Source organism: Desmodus rotundus, chromosome 5 (genome assembly GCF_022682495.2).
Source record: "Desmodus rotundus isolate HL8 chromosome 5, HLdesRot8A.1, whole genome shotgun sequence".
NCBI classification, from domain to species: Eukaryota; Metazoa; Chordata; class Mammalia; order Chiroptera; family Phyllostomidae; genus Desmodus; species Desmodus rotundus.
Window position 1 is genome coordinate 93,991,113 of NC_071391.1, and position 22,741 is coordinate 94,013,853.

General features: G+C 38.2%; 1 protein-coding gene across 44 annotated transcripts in view; it reads left to right on the forward strand.

Annotated features, from left to right (window-relative positions):
• MAP4K4 (mitogen-activated protein kinase kinase kinase kinase 4) overlaps positions 1-22,741 on the forward strand; it is a 192,414-nt gene that overhangs the window by 124,021 nt on the left and 45,652 nt on the right. For 43 of the 44 annotated variants that reach the window (XM_053923629.1, XM_053923631.1, XM_053923641.1 and 40 more), the window contains 4 exons: positions 1,386-1,464; positions 4,918-5,093; positions 7,768-7,840; positions 9,308-9,518. In XM_053923629.1, the coding sequence (XP_053779604.1) occupies positions 1,386-1,464; positions 4,918-5,093; positions 7,768-7,840; positions 9,308-9,518 (539 nt within the window). The remainder of the gene's footprint in view (positions 1-1,385; positions 1,465-4,917; positions 5,094-7,767; positions 7,841-9,307; positions 9,519-22,741) is intronic. The other variant, XM_071221508.1, reaches the window with a different exon arrangement.

Here is a 22,741-nt window from a genome sequence, read left to right on the forward strand (position 1 = left end):
CTTTATAGCCAATTGTTATGTGTAACTTAACTTTAGCTTTAAGGCTTCTCAAAAAAATGGCTTCAGTCGTGGATGAAATAAAGCCATTCCTGGTGGGACATGTAGACGAAGGAATCACAAATACAGTGAAGCTTTGGATGTAAAAGGAATTCCTGGTATACACTATCCCTTTTGGAGGTCTCCTTGAGGTCTGTAGGCCACATTATCCTTTATTTAGGTTGCATTCAGGTGTGTGACCTGAAATTATGATCACATCAGATAATAAACAGTAATTTTTATTTTTACACTTTGAACTTAATATTCAGTGAAACCAGTCTTAATGCATCAAATTTAAGTATTACTTTTGTTTTGACTTTACAAATAGAGGCAAAAGTTTTAATCAGTAAAATGATCTTTTTTGGTATTCCTATGCAGTTTTGCTTCTGCTTTGGATTAAATCAATGACAACTTCATGAAATTGATTTTTGATCAGGGATATGGTAGAATTGCAGAGAATAGGAAAAACATAGCATTTTCTGCTGGTTCCCCTAATAAAAACTATACATCAAGAATATGTAACTGTCTGGTACATAGTTGTTGCTGAATAAATTTTTGTTGAATGAATGAAAAAAAATTACCAACAGTTAAGAATTAGTTTGCAGTTCAAAAATGGATACCTGCCGTGAGTACCATATGTTCCTTCATGCTTTCTTCTGAGGAACTGAGACAAGGAAGTAGTATTGCCTGATCCTTTGTTTTGTTTTTTTCACAATGGGAATAGTATTATATATATATATGTTTTGGCTCCCATTTCTCAGCTGCCTTGTAAGATTCTCATGAAGGTAAATAAACATGTGAGAATGCACATTGCCTATTGTGTACATGTGTACCTGACATGCTTTTATTGGTCAAGTGATGGGAGTACAAATGGTAATTGCACAGAATTTAACAATTCCGTTTTACTCTAACAGTTTTGCTGTTTCATAGTAATAATAGCTATAATAGTGAACAGTTGGCATTTCTGGAGGGTTTAACTGTGCTTACTGTATTCCTGTAAGCACAGTTAATGAAAAATTATTTTCATTGTAATCTTCCAGATGGTTTAGAAACCTAAGCTGTTGATTCTTCTAACACTTTGAATCAATATTTTATCTTTCATTCATGAAAACTTTTCAACGTCTTTTTTAAATTGTACATTCTTGTCATTGTACTGGTCCTCCTTATATTTGGCTGTTTGAATGGGGAATTCAGAGTTTGCCTAAGGCTCATAACTAGATGTCTAGCCTGCTTAACATAAAGCATATCAATAACATGATGGGACAGAGCCTTTGATATGTGAGTGAGCCCTAGATATCAAGAATAAGTAAAATAAGTGCCATACTGACACGACCGTCTCCTCTCCCCAGCTCTCTGTGACATGCATCCAATGAGAGCACTGTTTCTCATTCCCAGAAATCCTCCTCCCCGGCTGAAGTCAAAAAAATGGTAAGCTACAAATGGTTTTTTGTTATTGTTCTTTTGTTTCCTTTTTTTTTTAGTTTTACTCTGAGACAAAATTCTGGCCATTCTGATTCACAAAGAACACAAAAGCCAGTGTCCCCAAAGTACCAATTAGTATATATATATTTTTGTTTTGTTTTGTTTTCCTTGCTAGATTTTCTTTATATTACAAAATAGTGACAAGTGGCCATAATGAAACACCATAACATGGTTAAAGAAGGATGTTCCCTTTTAATATATCAACACTTTTTTAGTGTAATATTTTTCTAAACATTTTTACATTAAAAAGCAAGGCTATATTGACTTACAGTCCCTCAGGTAAAATAGGATGTTAAACTTAATGGCAGTACTCACTATTATTATTGCAAAACGTTGAAGTTAGATGTTTCTTTTTCATTCCAGAAGAACACATTATAGGAAGGGTCCTCTCTCTTTGGGCTTCCGCCTTTCTTTCCCTGCAGTTCTCATTTAGCTGCCAAACAAAAATTTGTATTTGTGGAGGCAGACAATCATGACCTTCACTGATAAAAGCTTTAAGACTTACAGCAGTGTAAGAAAAACTTTGGTTTGATTTAATTTTGAAATTATTAAGTGGGATGATAGTGCTTTGTTTTTGTCTGAGAATTGTGCCCACTTTTTCCCTCTTGAACTACAAGTTCTTTTTTATCAGTTCTTGGTTGCACTAAATCTCCCAATGCCCATGGGCCCTCGCTCCTCTTTCTGTTTCCCTATTTTCCTGGGCTAATTAATCTACCAGTATCTTACAAACACCTTCTTACCAGGGTTTTGTTTTGTGTTTTTCCTTTCTGAAACTATCCCAATTAGTGTTGTCTCCTTTTTGGTTCTTGACACTGATTCTGAAATAGGCAGAAGATCTTGAGTTTGAGCTTTTAATTCTGGATTTGGTCTTTTAGCTGTTACTGTCTGCTCTTTTCTTCTTGGTTGTTTACCTTCTGATGTTTTGTAGCTTTCTTTTCCCATCTGTGGATATACCCCCCCCACACACACACACACATTTTCATTCTTGTTTCTTTTCCACTGCTCCATATCCTTCCCTGTCCTTTCTCCCAACACATTCTACCATCCTTTCCCTACCTGTTTGTAGATACTATTTTTCTCATTCTTTTTATACTCTCTTTGACCACATTCAACTCAGAGAACTGAGGTTGCCAATTTTTAGAGAGGTTTTTTTAAGGCTGTACAGTAGCGAAGATTTTAGCCTCAATGGTCTCCTGTATTAAAACATGATAACTGGACATCCGTGGGTGGCCAGCCCTAGGGAGACCAAATGCATATGGTGGACATCATCAAGGAGGAAGCTATGGGGCTGGGATAACACTTTATCTGGCTCTCACAAAACTAATAGTACTCACCTTTCATTTTCTTCTCTATCAGATTTAATTAAAGGAAGTTTATGCTCTTCAGGATGCCTCACAGTTTCTAGGTCTTGTCAGCTGGGCCCACTCTGATGATTCTGTTCATTACTTAGTTTGGGTATTATCCACTGTGTGCACCATACAGTGATATTAAGAGACAAACGTAGATGGCAACAAATTCTTCCTGTGGCCTTATGCAAATTTTCTCCAACTAAACTTGATTAAATACGTTTTCATCCATTGTTCTCATTTTACCCAAGTTTTCTAAAGGAGCAAGATGGTTGCAGGCATAAAGTCCTACTACTTCCTTTATGATTGCTGTCTTTCTGTCTGCTGTGTGTAAGCTGCTGCTGTCTTTGTAGAAGTGACTTCCAAGATGATCAGTGTACTCTCTTCTAGCACAATGTGATAGTTGATTTTAAAGAATATATTATAGACCATTCCCAAATGCTGATCTGTAGACATGGTATAGGAGGATCCCTTTGGAATCTATAGAGGATCCCTTAGGACTCCAGCCTCAAAATTGCTGCTTTGTTAAATCTGAGGAGTGACCGAGGTATTTGTATTTTTAATGAACTCCCAAAATGTTCCTTGTAGGCAGTAGAGTTTGGGAGTTTCTGTTAGAGCATTACACTACAACCCCCATGTTCCTCATTAACCACAGAATAAAGTAACAACCTCCTTCAGTGACTTTGGGGGCCCTTCTTAGAGCTGACCCCAACCTATTTTTCTGTTCTTGTCCACTTTCCATGCTGGCATCAGAAAACGATCTGTTAATCCTAACAGTTTTCTCCCTTTGTTCATGTCATTCCTTTCGCTCTGGATTGATAGCTTTTCTACCCATTTTTGGACAAGAACCAAGATTCTTATTTTCCTTAATGTTTAGCCCACTGTAGCAGTAGTCCTTTTTGTCTTCTTCTGTAAGTTTGATGGTATATCTACTGTTGTGTATACATAAACATCCTCCACTTTATTTCCTGTGTGCATTTCTTAAAGAGCCAGCATAAACAAATGTAAATTGTTGACCCATAAATATTTGTTGAATTGAAAAGAATAGTAAGTTTGAATAGAAATACAAGGCAACAGAAGTATTCTTAAAAGCAGTGAAGTCATTGGAAAGAATTGAACTAATCTTTGAAATCACATTTTTAAAAACTGAATAACTCATTCATTCAACAAAAATTTATTACATACCTATTGTGGTCTGCCATACTCAGTGTTGGACATAGCTGATAAATTGAAAAATAGGAACCAGTTTCTAACCTGTGTTGTTTGAAACCAGCAGGGGAGACAGAAACATTAAGTGCACAATGTGTTAAGTGCAGATAGTCCCAGAAGAAAGGCTTCTCACCTGGGGCATGTGGGGTGGAGTGTTGCCAGGAGAAAGGAGGCCTGAGCCGGGTCATGGAAGATGTGATGGGTGAGCTTGTCTGGGCCAAGACTAGGGATGGGATCCTTATGAGCCAGCCACTTCGGGGCAAAGTCCATTGGCTGGTCTGATAAATTTTGGTGATAGCGTCATTACCACCTTCAAAACTATTATTTCCACCTCTGTGCATTAAACTTAAGGAACTAATAAATAAAACAACTTGGGGACTCTGATTGAAATGTCTTATTAACAGGTTCAAGACCCCCAGCATTGGTGTAACTTATTTGGCTCCTTCTCTTATTTTCCATGTTGTCCTTGTCTTTCAGGTTCCAGACATTTCTCCTCCGTCTGCCTTCATTTTAGCAAAAACTTCCCCTTTACCCCCTTGCCTCCTCTACCCCTACAATTAAATGATTAATAAACAACATGAATTTAAATCGGACTTCTTCATGACTCTGTTTGTGGTGTGTTGTCATTGATATAGTGCAATCCTTAAACCGTGTGTATAAGTCATGCTCCTGGTCCCCAGTGTCCTGAGCTCCTGTTTATGTCCCCTGCATCGTCAGTGTGCATTTGCAGTACATTCACAGTGATCCTGAGACTCTTCTTTGATTCAGGTTTATAAGTTACTTATATTTTGAAGCTTTGCTTTTGGGATAGAAATTTGATGGTCTTTTTTATTTCCTCTTATAGGTCAAAGAAATTTTTTAGTTTTATAGAAGGGTGCCTGGTGAAGAATTACATGCAGCGGCCCTCCACAGAGCAGCTTTTGAAACACCCTTTTATAAGGGATCAGCCAAACGAAAGGCAAGTTAGAATCCAGCTTAAGGACCATATTGATCGGACCAGAAAGAAGAGAGGAGAGAAAGGTATTAAATCTGTTTATATTTTCATCTTAAAAATGCATATGTATGTATGTATAGACTTAAAAAAATTTTTTGCCAACTAGAACAGGTTGCTCCTGTCCGAACCATGAGTTTATGTTCACTTACCCAGTGCTTGAGGAATTTGTCTTTGCTTTGCAGATCAGCAGTGGGCCTGGGGTCCACCTGGCTCCAGCAGTATCCACAGAGCTGCACTGTGTGTTGCCAAGCAGATGCCATTTAGACCCTGTGACTGGTCAACACAGAGGGTTGTTTTGTTGTTCCCTCTCAGGAGCACATCTCTGTTGCTGTGCTTTTTACTTCATTGTGGATGTTGTGACCTGCATACATCACTCAGGGTTTATTGAGCATCAGCTGTGAACATCGTCAACACTGTGTTCATCTGTTACTTTCATGTTGTAGAACTCCTGGGTTCTTTACTGCTTTCCTTTGCTGCTGGTGCTGTGCTTAGGCCTGGGCCACATGGATGAACTAACTACTTTTCTTCTTTTACTGCACAACATGAACATGGCCTTATGCTTGCTAATTGAGGTTTCTTTCTGTTCCCAATATCATTGTTTGATATCTTTCCAACTTCTGTGTCAACCTCCCTGGCGTGCCTTCTGTTCCCCTAAGTCCAGCAAAGTACTGATCAGGCTTCATCACCTGCTTCACAAAAGCTCCTTCCCTGAGGTCTCTAGTTCACTTTGACCTTTCTGTTTTGCAAATTCTTAGAGTAACATTACGGAACAATATTAGGATAACAGGCATCTTGTTAATGAATTTGTTTTGACACTCAAATTTCAAGGTCAAAGAAGAAACTAAAAAGAGCCAAATTCAACGCAATAAAAGAGTTGGTCACAGTTACCTTTGGAGGCCTTTACTGACCTGTTTCCATGTTCATTTCCGTCTTACACAACTTGGGTATTCAGAGTTAAGTCATCATTTGATGTTCACAATGACTGTTTTGCCTACTGATATACTTAGTCATAAAAGTTATTAACCTCTTGTAATTAAGCTATGCAGTTGTAACAAAGTAAACTAAAGTTTGCAACAAAATAAAGCTTTTTTTGGAAAGGGTTATTTGCATATTGGATCATTTTCCCATTACTTCTCTTTATCCTCACCTGAGGACATGGTTTTCTGATTTTAGAGAAAGGGGAAGGGGGCAGGGGAAAAGAGAGAGAGAAAACCACTGATAAGTTGCCTTTCATATGCGCCCCAGCCTAACCACAACTAAGGCTTGTGCCCTGACTGGGAATCGAACCCATGACCTTTCGGCTCACAGGCTGATAGTACAACCAACTGAACCACCCTGGCCAGGGCTCCCACTAACTTCTTAATAATAGCCAACAGTCATGGAACAATTGCTGTTCCAGGCACTAATAAATACTTAATTGGAGTATCTTGTGTATTTCTTGTCCACATTTTGCAGATAGGACAGTGGGCATCTTACCTTCACTTCTTATCTTCAAGTCACAGTGGCCTCTTTTTTCTCTTTGCATTAATTCATCTTCCAAATATTCTTTACTTCTTGTCAATAATTAATAGTTCATTATACAAAATTTTAAACATATCAGAGAACCTCTTTAAAGGACTCCAAAGATTATTTGGGTGGTATTTCCCTTGGAAGCTAGCCTGTTTTTATGTTCTTTAAAATTATATATTTTTGACTATCTAGCATAGGAGATACAGAGTGATGAACTTGTGTTTGTGTGTGTGTGTGTATAACATATCTAGTAGTTATATATAATACAGACTGAACCATACTTTAAGTTCTTAGTCTCTTGTTTTGTTTTGTTTTTTTACCAAGAACTGATTTTAAACTTAGGTCCCTGGAATAAGTTAGAAATGTACTTCTTGTTTGTGAAGAGATTTTGTTTTATAAATTTCTTCAACCTTTCTAGTTTTGATTCCATGGACTAAAATGGCTCTCTGAAAGCCAGGTACTGATACTAAGCTGAGGGTCCAATAAAACAGACTGTTACTTTTGGGAAAATGTCATAAAACCTGTTGAAGTGAAAATAAGTTACTCATATTGAAATTTTTGCTTAGTCTGGTCTAAGGAGAGCCACTTTTGTCTCCTTTTGTGGTATTGTTTCATCAGTTTTTCCCTGATTTCACCTTTATAATTTGTGGAACTATCTGATTTTGTTTTTTGGGTTTTTTTCTGCTACAAGTGTTTTCTTCATATTTCACTTTTTATCAGCCCAGCAGACTTTCTGTCTGCTGCACTTTAGGTGGATCCTCAAATACTGTTGTAAAAATAAATCTTTTAGCTGTCTTAGTTTGAGCACTTAAATCTCTTACGAGTTTTGACATCAAAGTGGATTTGGAATTTCTGAACTACCAGCAGTTTTGGGCCACTTTCTTCTGTGTGGAGGGCTCTGGAGCCCCTGTGACTGCCCTGCCTCCTCTCATCAGTATATCCCCTGAGGGGTTGTCTTGAATGCAGCAAAATCTGCTCTTGACTGGCAAATAAGGATAGCCCAGGGTCTTGCCACCACTTACTGTGGGGAAGTTGTGTCTTGCTGCTTTTCTCCCCAAGTTCTCTATACACATTGTTATTTTCACAGACCGTATATTGTTTATTTTCTGTCTTAAGCCTCTTGGAGATGCTTGCCTCTGTACCTGTATGTGTCATGATTTGTGAACTGTCCTGTTAATCTTTTTTTAATAGATGAAACTGAATATGAATACAGTGGCAGTGAGGAAGAGGAGGAGGAAGTGCCTGAACAGGAGGGAGAGCCAAGGTAAAGATAAAGCCACTGTTTAGCTTCCTGCACTATGAAGAGTCATGCCAGGATTTCAAAAGACTCATTTCTGTGTCGTGTGGCGAATCTTAAATTACTTTGAAATCACCTTAATATCTTCCATTCTTTCCCTATTTGTTGAAAGCCTCCTGTAAACATTTTCTCACTCTGGGTCTCCTTACCCAGTGGTTCTTTACCAAGATTGCATTACTTTCCTTTCCCTAGTCACTTGGAAATGTGTGGGCTGTGTTTGGTCCAGGGGAGGGGAGCTTGCTGCTGGTGTTCAGTAGTCTGGGTTGTGGATGGTAAAGGTCTCATAGTGCATGAAACTACCCTGCATACACAGTTGTCCACTCATGGGCCAGTAGGGCTGCCACTGAAAACAGTACAGTTTTTCCCAAAACATTTTTATTTGTTTGTTTTGCTCTTTCCACAAGTGTGGTGACCAGCATTTCATTCCCTTTATTAGGGTGTATTCTCTCCTGACCTATTTTATAGGCCATGTTTTTGTTATCTCTGGCTTCCCAATGTACAATGAAGCAGAAGGGTGAAGAGTTGGTAGTATGAACTTCACTGTAACTAATTTATCAGGGAATAGAGGATTTTAAAATTTAATATTGGTCTTGCCTGGTCTGTGCTGTAGTAGCCACATGTAACTGACTAATCGAACACAGGGGATAGAAGAGTGTAAGATCTAAGGGGACCCAGTGTAGAGGGTGGCAGCTTGAAGTTATCCATAGCAAGAGATAAGAGAATTTATTGAAAAAAATCCATATCTTTTTCTTTTTACAGAGAAGATTTGAATTCATTAGAAAGTAAAACTTTTAGAGTAATTTGAACTGATTTCATGAGCAATGTAATTATTTTTGGACAGGAGCATGATCTAATGAAAGAGGTCATGTAAGGAGATTTATTTGCCATGTTACTCTGGGTGTTTTGGAAGTGGAGGGGAGACCATCTAGGAATGATGCTGTTTAATCAGTGGTTAATTCTTGGGACTCACTTGGGCTTAGCTGCTGACCTTGAAAATAGGGAAAGTGGAAGAGAATACGTGATAAGACTTGGTGTACCAAGATGAAGAAAATGAAGGGTAAGGTAAGTACTGAAGGCTATGTTGATATTTCTTTCCTGGCAGACCCAGAACATGATGTTGCATTTACTGATGGGGAAAAAAAGGTGGTCAGAGAGGGACTGAATATGAAAGATGGTGATTTCAACTTTTAATTTTAGAGTTTGAGTTATGTGAGAATCCTAACTAGTGATGTCTTGTCAAGCAAACATCCAGGCCAGAGTTTTCAGGTATTTATGAAATGGATAAAAAGAAATAAAATGTATTATTGACTTGTACATGTAGTAATTGCCATGGACTTACTAGCTGAGTCTCAGGGTGGGAGTAATTCCTTGAGAGAGTGACTGTGAGGCAGTGAAAGTCGTCTGCACTCTTGAAAGCCCTGCTTCCTCCTACAGTTCCATTGTCAACGTGCCTGGTGAGTCCACTCTGCGGCGAGATTTCCTGAGACTGCAGCAGGAGAACAAGGAGCGCACTGAGGCTCTTCGGAGACAACAGCTCCTGCAGGAGCAGCAGCTCCGGGAGCAGGAAGAATATAAAAGGCAGTTGCTGGCAGAGAGACAGAAACGGATTGAGCAGCAGAAAGAACAGAGGCGGCGATTAGAAGAGGTAGAGATAGAAAATGTCCAAGTTGATTTTCTCTTCTTTTATTTGCATTGGTAACCAGACATTCAACAGGTGTATCTCTGCAACCTCTGGAAGCCCTACCTTCCCCCTGGCAAAGCTGTTCAGTAGCTTCTCAAGGAAAGCCTGTGCTTCCGAGGGGCAGGCCTTCACATTCCTTCAGGTTGTAGAAAAGGTTTTCTTGCTGGTGCAGACTTCAGGGACCTGCTTCACAGTTACTCGGCATCATTCTGTGATAGAGGCAGAGAGTGACAGGGTCCCAGAGACTGGTTCTGGAGGCTGTGTCCATTATTATTTAAATTGGCTAGCTCTGGCTTGAACTGCTTGCTTTCCATTCTTGGCCTTTTGGTTCAAGTTCTGCAACCTCAGAGTTTTTCACATGAAAAACATTTCTCTACAAATGCCTTAACTCTAGGTATTTTTATAAATGCCTTAATTTCAGGTACATTTAAGAGTAAGGGGTGAAGAAAAGAATTATACTTGGTATAATACAAATGCATTTCTGTACTTTAGTTGTTAATGTGGGCTTAGTTATGTCCTGCTTTGGGCAAATACATTCTGTGCTGCCTGCTCATTCAACTCATTAATACTGTTAACACTGGCCACAGCTTTTTCATTTTTAATTTACAGAAACATTATTTCCCTGTGTTTCACTTAGGGCTCAAAAGAGGTTTTTTATTTTCTTTTTCTAATTGCTTTTATTATATACATTTCACAGCTGTAAATTTCTCATTCATAATAGTTTCTATTTCCATTTAATTTACATATCTAATTGTTTCATCTCTTTCACACCAGAAAAAAATGCAAAACATATATAGATATAGTATCAGTACAGGGCTTTATTCTGTAATTATAATGACAACACATGCTGTACCCAGGTTATTTGAGTACATTTTATGGGGGAAGTCTTTATTTTGTTTGCTGTGTTTATAACCTGAATTCCGCACGCTTGATCATTTCTACTCTACAAAGCCGGGGCTTGTTTATTAACATCTTCACCCAGAGTCTGTGGAAGAAAACAGAGGACAGAACCTTCCTCTGTTGTGGGAACACCACTGCTAGTTATGTAATTCTTTTTGCAGTTTATTTGCAAACTCTTGGAATACTTTTTAAATTGTTCTCAATGCTCTGTGAGGATAATGGAGTGGCTTCTGAGATTTATTCAAGTTGCATGTTGACCATTGGACTTACGGGAATGCTTGAGTTTTGAGGCTCTATTCTAGTTCTTTATCTAGAACATGCAGTATTTTTTACTGTCCTTTCTAATCCTGGGCTGTAGTTTTCTTTATCACATGAAACAGATTAGTTTGGTGATTTATAACTTGAAGTGCCAAGGCAGCTCGGCTTGAGCTCATTTGTACCACAGGCCATGGGAACTGCTTTCAGGCCCAGTGGTGGTGAGATAAGTATCCATCAGGTAGCCTCTGGACACAGTAGGGAGTGAGGATTGCAGTGGCTCAAGGAGAGGAGCTGAAGTTTTAAAGCAGTGTTGTTTTATTAGCTAAATAGAGGCTAAGAATTGCTTGTGCTAAATGAAAACTTTGCACTTACTGTTTGTGTCATTTAGCCCTTTAATGTCAGCTTCTCAGTAAAAGTTCAAACTCAGAGTCACCTTCTGCATCTCTTGATCAGAAATAAGAGATATGGGTTCTGAAACGGAATGTTTGCATGAATGTAATCCACCGGTTTGGATACTTTATCATCTACCTCCTTTTTATTAGCCTGGGTAATTAAGCATTGTCTGTACTCTGGGTCCCAGAAGGTAATTTGGGAATATTTGAGCCATAAATGGTTTGTGGCTCTTTATTGGCATTAAAGGTTCAATCAGAACTGTTTGTGGAATAGGGATTTCTTTTGTTATTAACAAAATAGATAAAGATGGTCAGCCTTACTCATAAGACAAATAACAATTAAAACTAAAAGGGGATACCTTTCTATCTGTTAGTGGTAAAAAAAAAAAGGTCCAAAAGTTGAGGTTGTGTGGAAGCACAATACAGATATCATTTCTTTGAAACTGCCACAAAGTGAGGCCTACTGGGACTTAGTACTTCTTTAAGAAATCTACCTGTAAGTATATACTCCCATTTTCCTTTAGTGCTCTTTGGCATTTGCTGCTGCTGGCATCTTTCCCCTTTGTTTTTTGAACTTCCTCCTCCTTGGCTCCTATGTAAACTAGAGATCTTGGAAGTCCTTGCAGATATTTTTGAGGGAAGTTTTTGTTTATGTTTTCTATTTTCTTTGTTGCTTTTGGATGGTCCAAGGAGGAAAAGGCATGGGGATGCTGAGCTCATGCAGCCAAATTTATACTGGTAGTTTCATCCACCCCTTTCCTGTCCTTCACCTGTTTGTGCCCCCAGTCTCTTTCTTCTGAGTATGCTCACTGTTTCTCAGTGAGTATGCATCCACATTCAGAACCCCAAGTGATGAACATTCCCCATCACCAGTTTTAATATTACTATATTACCTTTCATATTTAGATACATCTTCACAGCTTTGGATCATATAGAATTTTGTCTCTAGCTCTTTTTTTAATCCATAAAAATGGTTCACAGGCTGGCTTTTCCTCCTGTTCTCACCTATTTTGTTTTTTGAGCAAAAATGAAGAATATTTTATTGTATTGTGCTCTTTTTATAAGTTAAATCTTGATGCCTGTTAACTTTTCCTCCCTACTCCCATGACATCCACTTACTTGATTAGCATGTATTTTCATTCTTTGTCTAAGTTTAATACAAATATTAGACAAGATGTTGTCTTTGAGAAAACCCAATCAGTAATCTAAGTCAACATTACTACCTTAATTAGTATACTTTTATTTTCTGTTAAAGTGCTTTCTTGTTTTTATTTATTATTTATTAAATTTATTGGGATGATATTGGTTCATAGGGTCATATAAGTTTCAGGTATAAATTTATGTGATATATGATCTGTATATTGCATTATGTGCCCACCACCCAAAGCCACATTATCTTCTGTCACTATATATTTTGTCCCCTTTACCCTTTTCTACCCCCACCTACCACCCCTTCCCTCTGGTAACCACCATGCTATATTTTCTGTGTTTGTGAGTTTTAGTTTTATATCCCACATGGTTCTTAGCTTTTTCTATTTAGCTTAGCATAATATTCTCAAGATCTATCTAAATTGTCAAAAATGGCACTATTTCATCTTTTCTTATGCCTGAGTAGTATTCCATGGTATATATATGTACCACATGTCTTTTTATCCATTTCACACTTTGGATATGTTTTTGAACCTGTTACATAGTTAAGTTTCCTGTCTCCTACTCTATACTTCTTCATTTTGACCTCATGGAAACTGTCAAATTATTTGTAAAAGCAAGATACATTTGTTTGTGGTTTGGTGTGCTGCTTTTAGAAAGGCTATGGTGCCATCACAACAGCACCACATTCCTTTTATTTATTTTTAACTGTGTATAAATGATCTTTTTAGTATAGATGGGAGTCAAAATCAAGCTTTCTTTTTGAGATTACAATTTATCCTTTTCTTTAAAAATAAACCAAGAAATAGGGGGTCCCAATTCCCTATGTTTTCCCTGTCTTACCCTTTTGTGGAAATGACCCTAGCATGTGCTCTATAAATTGAATTTTTGCTGCTAAATCCAGTCAAGAACCTCACCAAGCAGGCCACCTCTTCTATTCTGCTACTGTTTCTCCCTTTCTGTTCTTTTTCTTTTCTTTTTTTAATCCTCACCTGAGGATCTGTTTATTGGTTGTTTTTTGACAGAAGGGAGGGAGGGGGAGAAAGCAACATCAATTGGTTGCCTCCCATATATGCCCCGACCAGGGACTGAACCTGTGTAACCTTTTGGTGTTTGGGACAACACTTGAACCAGTTAAGCCACCAGCCAGGGCTCCCTTTCTTTTCTTGAACAAACACTGCTGGTGGGACATTCAGGACTTGGCATATCTCAGCATTTTTCTGCAGTTATAAAAGAATAACTTTGTATCTTCATGATCTTTTACTTTCAAAGTTTTTTTGCCCTAGAGTTGCCATTGCCTGTTTGTGATTTGGGAGAACTCGCTTTCCTCCAGTGAGGGGTAAATGTTAGTGTGAGCCCTAGCAGTTTCTTTGCTTTTTCTTCTACCCAGAGGACATTTCATTTCTATCTCATCTACAAGTTCCAAAGTGATGAAAATTTTAGAGGTGGGTGGAAATTGAACAAATTAAAAACAAATGGAAGCAAGAGAAAAAATTTTGTGTGAAATGAATTTAGTACTAAAGCTAAATTGTAACATTAGGAAAGCAGAAGTTTCTAAGAAAAGAATTAATAAACTGTGACATGTGTTTGTTGTGTATTTTTTGGATATGAGATCTTGGGAGGTGCGGTAAACTCTTTCACCCCAGCAGTGTTTCCATGCATCTTAAAGAAATGGGAACCATTTCTTTACCCCTCTTTGTCTACAGGAAGGCATTTGCTTGGCCAGTCATTCGTATCTCACATCAAGAGCACATGTTAGCCCAGTTCCAGCTGTGCTCTCTGCAGTAATTGCTGTGGTGGGCATGCAGTTACCTCTCTAGCCCAGGCCTCATCTTATGCCAAGTCAACAGCTTTGGTGTTGTGCAGAGGGTGGTGCTTTTGTCATTCAGAACTCCCTCTGAGTTCATAAATGTTCTTTTTGCATCCAAGTCTAGTGTTTGTTTATATTTACAGTTACATTTTGTAAAGAGTTTAATTCAGCAAGTGTTATTTATTGCCTAAAAGTGGAGAAGGGAGCCTTTGGGGAAAAGCAAATAGTTTCTTTATTATCCGTAGACATATTTAGAAAAGTTTTTAGAACTTTGTGAGGCAAAATCATTGCTTTTAAATAGCGAACTAGAGAGGGAACTTAAAGATAGTTAAAGTATAGTTGGAAAAGTACATATATATACTCAGGCATGCTTGGAAAGATTTAAGTAATAAGGAGATTTTTTTTTTTTTATAGATTTGAGAGATTTGGAAATCACAGCATCATACAGTTTCTCAATTTGTCTGATTTTGTTTGTAAAGAAGGAATGACTTAAGGAGATAATGACATCAGTTTGCAGATGCTTCCAAGAATTACGTTTATGTCATGTTTATCATTCTCAACAGGGTAAACCTGAAAAGACATGTTCATTAGATTCTTCTGGGTTTTGTTTTATGAAATCACAGGCATAAGGTTAATCCAGTATGGAAGGATGTCACTTAGTTGATATTTTATTTTTGACCATTTTCTTGCTTTAACCGTAATCATCTATTAAGATATATTTACTAAGGCCTTTTTTAACTTTTAATTATGCCCCCAGCCCCTGCAATTGAGGACCTGTTCTGACTATAGCAGTTTTTATGGTTGGTAGTTTAAATTCTTGATCCAGTTTACAGTTTCAGACACTAGAGCATCATATGGAGGAGGAGTCAGAGACTACATTGTTCTTCACCTTCGCCACTGTTCTCCCAACCAGGACTTGCTTAGTGGGCTTGTCCTGGGAAACTTACCACTTTCCACATTGTCTTGTGGATTTTTAAAAAGTATGTTATTTATCTTACTTACAAGACTTGTTGGAGAAGAAGCTATGTCTGATTCATCTTTGTGGACCTATGGTACTTAATAACTATTTCTTAAATGGATGAACCAGTCATTTGTAGTCCTAGATGTATCTCTGAAAAGAAAAGGGTTGTTCTTAAATTTACGATCATTCTTAAATGGATCTTTGGTCTTGAGATCTCAAATTTGAGTTCCAGAGCCACCTTAAAGTACTTCAGAGGACCCTATAGAATATTCCCTGGCATAAAGGGTATGTATGTAAACTGTGGAGCAGTATGCAAATGTAGGTGATCTTGAAAAGAGGGCTTTATGATTTCGTTGGGTTTGTAAGACCTAGAGATTTTACTCCAGTGCTGCATGTTGAAGACAAAATCACAGCTTTCATTTTGGATGTCAGGTGCTGGGTGTGAGGGTTAGATTTATAATTCAAAAAAGTGTTTATTGTGATATTTACTACAGGGGGGAAAGGATGAGTGAAACATGTTCATCTTGCTGCAAGGAGCTCATTGTCTTTTTTTGTCTTATTTCTCTCTCCAAGAGTATGGTATTTTCACAGGAAACGAAGTTTCCTTTCAGAGGCTTTTATTTAACAGTTGAGATCATTAACATAGCCTGTCCCTGTTTGTAAGGTGCTTACTGTGATTTTATGATGTGCATTTATTAGAATAATGTTGATGACTTTAATTAAATAATTACATAATTTAATTATTGGCTTTGGACAACAGTTGAATGCAAACAACTTGAAGCAACTGACTTTGGGAAATTCCAGTGGGAAAGAATTCAGAGGAAAAATATTTTAAAAAAGAAATCCCAGTGAAATGGCTGTGAAAAAAAATGGTATAAATAACAAGGACAGTGAGAACAAGAAAGGAAACTGAATTGTGTTAGTACAAGGAAGAGAAAAACTAGAACACTGATACTGCAAATCCTGGAAGAGTAGAAAAATGGGAGGTGACAAGTGGGGGCCCACAGCATGTATTTATGAGGCAATTAAACACTTCCACCCCATGCAGCCAGGCTGCTGTGCTCCCCACTCAGCAGGAGCAGATATATACACCTAGGGAAAATGTCACAGAGGCTCAGAAAATGGAAGAATCTGCCACAGCTGAGCATATGGAGAGAGATGCTGAAAACGAGCAGTAACTGTGTGGCTACAAACATGCTCCCCTTCCTCAAACAAGCTCCCATATCATTGTCAGTCATGCTTATTACAAACACATCTTTTCCTACACCCCCCCTTCAACCCAGGCAGGGGGATGTAAGGCTCCAGTGAAACGATTGTGCTGCTGCTTCACAGTCACCTTACTCTATAGCTTAATAGTTAGCGAGCGCTATCTATATAGCCTTCATTATTTTCTACTGTCTTTTATGTGTGGACACTCAGAAGAACCTTTAACATGAGCCTGCCATCAAATTTTCAGAAGGTGGCAGAGGAGTGAATGGATGTCACGCTAACCTCCTCCTGGGACCAATCTGGAATTACAACTAAATTATAGAGAAATCACCCAGGACAAACAACTGAATGATAGCGAGAGAGAAGCCTTATAACCTCTGACAGAAGAATCAGCTTCAGCACAATCTGACTGGTAGGGAGTGAGTGGGAGACATGAGAAGGCTGGCTGGGCATCCACACACAGGTGGCAGCACCAGAGGGATAACTTAAGAAGCCAGTTGGATGCTCCTGAGAAGTGTGGGATGTAAACCCTAAGCTGGGATCCCCAGTATAGAGCCCCAGAACCCCCCCTAAAAGTACACAGATAACATCCAGGAGCGAAAAGCAGCAGGGTTGCTCTCTGCCAGTGATGGACAGCTGGAGATGCAAAGAGCTGTTTAAAGGGCCAATGCACAGATTTTCATTTTCAGCCACTTACCTTGGGCTCTCCAGCAAAGGGGTGGAGGAAGAGTGGACTAGAGACTCCTGAGGAGATAATGGGGACAGAAGCTTTGGGAAGAGAACTGAGACACTAGCAACCAGGATCCTGGTGATAAGTCATCTACCATATGTCAAGCAGCCATCTTGCTAAGGCAGACCACTCCCCTCTGAGCAGCGGCAGTAGCCTGAGGGGAAACAATAGCCCTGAGCCCAGGAAGGACACTGACGCACCTATGGTGCTGACTGCTGAGTGCAGAGTGACTAGATTAACAACTGAAGGTGACAGACACAGACAGTAGATCCCTGGAAATTTTGAACTGCTTAAGGTCAGACAGGGCCACCATCTGACATCACCAGAGGCAGATCTAGAAAGAAAAAACAGTGCACCTGCACGACAGCATACAAGACAGGGTGGGTGGAGTGACCATCAGTCAACAGCTGGAGGGAAGGACCCACAAAAGAATGACCCTACAACAATCAAAACCCAATTACATCCACAGAACTAACATAAATGGCATAAAGGGCATCCCAAGAGCATCGAGTTCAAGAGATTAAGAAGACCGCTCCCCTGAATCACACAGGTCTGCTACCATAGAAGTTCACACTACAAAGACAGGGAGTCAAAAATAGATCAATTTAAGAAGCAGAAGCAAACAAGAAGAGCTTCCCAAAAAATGGGAAGAAAAAGAAACAACCTCCAATCAAAAGGAAAGGAGGAATCCCCTGAAAAAGTGCCAAATGAAATAGAAGCAAATAAACTGTCACATACTGAGTTCAAGACAGTGGTGGTTAGAAAATTCAATGAGCTCAATGAGAATTACCAAAAACTACAGGGAAGCTACAAGAAACTTACTGCAAACTGTCAGCATGAGTAGGGACATGGAAACTATCAAGTGCCAAATGGAAATGAAGAATAGAATTTCAGAATTGAAGAATACAGTAGAGGGAATCAAAAGCAGACTAGATGAAGCCGAGGATTGAATCAGCAAGCTGGAAGACAAGGTAGAAAAAAACTCCCAGAGAGAGCAAGAAAAGGAAAAAAGTCTTTAAAAGAACGAAGAAGGGCTAAGGGAACTGGGGGACAACATGAAATGTAGTAATATCCATATAATAGGGGTACCAGAAGGAAAAGAAGAGGACCAAGGGATAGAAAATCTGTTTGAAGAAGTAGTGGTGGAAAACTTCCCTAATTAAATAAGATAAGAAGTCATATACGTCCAGGAAGAATAGGGTCGCAATCATAATGAACCCAAAGAGGCCTACTCCAAGACACATAATGAAAATGGCAAAATTCAAAGACAAAGAATCTTAAAGGTAGCAAGGGAGAAACAGTAACTACCATACAAGGGAGCCCCAATAAGGCTAGCAGCTGACTTCTCAAAGAAACAATACAAGCCAGAAGGGAAAGGCAAGAAATACTCCAAGTAATGAAAAACAAAGGCCTGCAACCAAGCCTACTGTACCCAGCAAGGCTGTCCTTTAAAATGGAAGGTGAAATAATGAGTTTCCCAGACAAAAGGATAAAAGGATACATCTCCACCAAGCCAGCATTGCAAGATATGCTAAAGAATGCTTTAAGAAGAAGACAGAGCAAGAGAGAGACACACACACACAGGTACAAAGGGGAAAAATGAGCACCTACCTATCAGTAATAACCTTAAATGTAAATGGATTAAATGTTCCAATCAAAAGACATAGGGTAACTGAATGGATAAGAAAACATGAGCTGAATATATACTGCCTACAAGAGATCCACCTCTGAACAAAAGACCTACACAGGCTAAAAGTGAAGGGTTAGAAAAAATTATTCCAAGCAAATGGGCAGGATAACAAAGCCAAGGTAGCAGTACCTTTATCAGAAAAAATAGACTTCAAAATAAAGGTCATAAAAAAAGACAGAAGGACACTTAATAATACTCAAGGGCAGAGCCCATCAAGAAGACACAAATATTGTAAATATATATGCACCCAACATAGGAACACCCAAGTATATAAGGAAATTCTTGGGGGATTTCAAGAAAAATAATGGACAATAACACAATTATAGTAGGCAGTTTTAACACCCCACTGTCAAAAATGGATAGTTCTTCCAAACAAAATATCAATGGGGATATTGAGGCATTGAATGATGTCATAGATCATTAGGACTTTACTGATATATGTGTGTGTGTGTGTGTATAACCTTTCATCCCAAATTAGCAAAATACACAGTCTTTTTAATGCACGTGGAACATTTTCAAAGATAGACCTCATGATAGGATACAAAACTAGCCTCAACAAATTCAAGAAAATTGAAACCATATGAAGCATTTTCTCAGACCACAACGTCTTGAATCTAAAAACCAACCTCAAGGAAAAAACTCAAGAACATTCAAGCTCATGGAGACCGAATAGCATGCTATTAAACAATGAATGGGTTAATAATGAGGTCAAGGAGGAAATCAAACGGTTTCCAGAAACAAGAGAAAATGAATATACAACAGTCCAAAATCTATGAGTTACAGTGAAAGCAGTCCTAAGACAGAAGTTCATAGCAATACATACATACCTAAAAAATACAGAAACAAACAACCTAATCCTACATCTACAAGAACTGGAGGAACAACAAACAAAACCCAGAGGGATTAGAAGGAAGGAAATAATCCAGATCAGAGCAGAATTTAATGACATAGAGACTAAAGGAACATTTGAAATGATCAATAAATCCAGGAGCTGGTTCTTTGAAAAGATAAATAAAATTGACAGACCTTTAACCAGACTCATCAAGAAAAAGAGAGAGAGAGGACCCAAATAAACACAAGAAATGAAAGAGGAGAGATTACAACTGATACTACAGAAATACGAAGGATTGTAAGAAATTACTGCAAATAGCTACATGCCAAGAAATTTGAAAACCTAGGTGAAATAGACAAATTTGTAGGAAAATATAATCTTCCAAAACTGAATGAAGAAGAAGCAGAAAGCATGATCAGATCAATAACAGGTAGTGAAATTGAAGCCGTAATCAAAAAACTCCCAACACACAAAAGCCCTGGACCAGATGGTTTCACAGGAGAATTCTACAAACCCTTTAAGGAAGAGCTAACCCCTATCCTTCACAGATTATTCTAAGAAATCCAAGAAGGGGGAAGACTCCCAAACTCTTTATATGAGACCAGCATCATCCTAATTGAACAACCAGACAAAGACACAGCAAAGAAAGAAAGCTACAGGCCAATATTGCTGATGAATATAGACTCTAAAATCCTCAACAACATATTGGCAAATTGAATCCAACGATACATTAAAAAGATCATACACCATAATCAAGTGGGATTCATCCCAGGGATGCAAGGATGGTACAATATTCTCAAACCAATAAACGTAATACATAACTTAAAAGGAAAGACAAAAATCACATGATCATATCAATAGGTGCAGAAAAATAATTCATAAGATTACAGCACGTATTTATGATAACACTCAGCAAGGTGGGAATAGAGGGAGCATGCTTCAACATGATAAAAGCTATATATGAGAAACATGCAGCCAACATCATACTGGGCAAAAACTAAATGCTTTCCCAGTAAGATCAGGAACAAGACAAGGCTTTCCATTTTTACCACTTCTATTCACCATAGCATTGGAAGTTATAGCCACAGTGATCAGACAAGAAAAAGTAATAAAAGTCATCCAAATTGGAAAGGAGGAAGCAAAACTGTCGGGGTGTTTGCAGATGACATGATAGTGTATATAGGAAATCCTATACACTCCACCAAAAAACTACTTGACCTAATAAGTGATTTTGTCAAAATAGCGGGATACAAAGTCTTTACTCAGAAATCAAAGGCATTTTTGACAACCAATAATGAAATATCAGAAACAGAAGTCACGGGATAAAATCCCATTTGCTATAGCTACAAGTAAAATAAAGTACCTAGGAACAAACCTAACCAAGGAGGTAAAAGACCTGTACTCAGAAAACTACAAACACTGAAGAAAGAAATTAAGGAAGACACAAATAAATGGAAGCATATAACATCTTCATGGATGATAAGAATTGTAATACATTATCAAAATGTCCATACTGCCTAAAGCAATTTATGGATTCAACACAATCCCTATTAAAGTGCCAGTGACATATTTCACAGATATAGAACAAACATTTCAAAAATTTATATAGAAACATGAATCACTGAATAGGTACAGGAATTTTGAGAAAGAAGAACAAAGTCGGAGGGATCACAATACCTGACATCAAACTATATTACAAGGCCACTGTAATCAAACAGCCTGGTAGTGGCATAAGAACAGACACATAGATGAATGGAACAGAATAGAGAGCCGAGAAATAAACCCAAGACTCTCTGGTCAATTAATATTCAACAAAGGGGGTGGCAGAGGCATAAAATGGAATAAAAATAGCCTCTTCAACAAATGGTCTTGGGAGAGCTGTACAGCCACATGCAATAAAGTGATACTCGACCACCAACGTACAGCATACACAAAAATAAATTCAAGGTGGCTAAAAGACTTAAATACCAGTTGTGACACCATAAAAGTTGTAGAGGAGAATATAGGCAAGAAAATTTCAGATATTCCACACAGTAATATTTTCACTGTTATGTCCCCTAGAGCAAGAGACATAAATGAAAGAATAAAAATGGGACTTCATCAAAATAAAAAGCTTCATGGCTAAAGAAAACATTAGCAAAGTGAAAAGGGAACCAACCATATAGGAAAGTATATTTGCCGATGATACCTCGGACAAGGGTTTGATCTCCAAAATATATGAAGAACTCACAGGACTCCACTCTAGGAAGACAATCCAGTTAAAAAATGGGCAAAGGAACAGGTGCTCCGAGACCAAAAAAATGGCCTTAATGAAAGAACAGATCAAAGCTCCAGTAAAAATACAACTAAGTAAGTGATGTAGAGGTAGCGAACCTATCATATGCAGAGCTCCATGTACTGGTAATCAGGATGCTCACAGAAATCGTTGAGTATGGTCACAGAAGAGGAAAAGTGAAGGCTATGACAAGTGAAATGAAGAGAAATGTACAGGGAACCAACAGTGATGGGATGGAAACTGGGACTCGAATGGTTTGGACCAGAAGAAAGAAATGATCAACAAGAACAGAACGAAGAAACAAGAATCCAGAAAAATGAGGATAAATTTAGGAACCTTCAGGACAACTTTAAACATTCCAGCATCCAAATCATAGGCGTGCGAGAAGGAGAAGAGGAAGAGCAAGAAATGGAAAATTTATATGAAAAAATAATGAAGGAGAACTTCCCCAATCTGGCAAAGGAAATATACTTCCAGGAAATCCAGAAAGCTCAAAGAGTCTCAAAGAATTCGGACCCAAGGAAGCACACACCAAGGCACTTCGTAATTACATAAGATGAAACATAAGGAGGGAATCATAAAAGCAGCAAGAATAAAGGAGATAGTTACCTAAAAAGGAGTTCCCATAAGACTATCAGCTGATTTCTCCAAAGAAACTTTATAGGCAAGAAGGGGTTGGAAAGAAGTATTCTAAGTCTTGAAAGGCAAAGGACCTACATTCAAGATTACTCTATCCAGAAAGCTTTCCTTTAGAATGGAAGGGCATATAAAGTGCTTCCCATATAAGGTGAAGTTAAAGGAGTACATCATCAGCAAGCCCTTATTCTATGAAATGTTAAAGAGACTTATTTATAAGAAAAAGAAGTTCAAAATTCAGAACAGTAAAATGACACCAAACTCACAAATATCAATAACCAAACCTAAAAAAAAAACAAAAATGAACTAAGCAAACAGCTAGAACAGCAACAGAATCACAGAAAT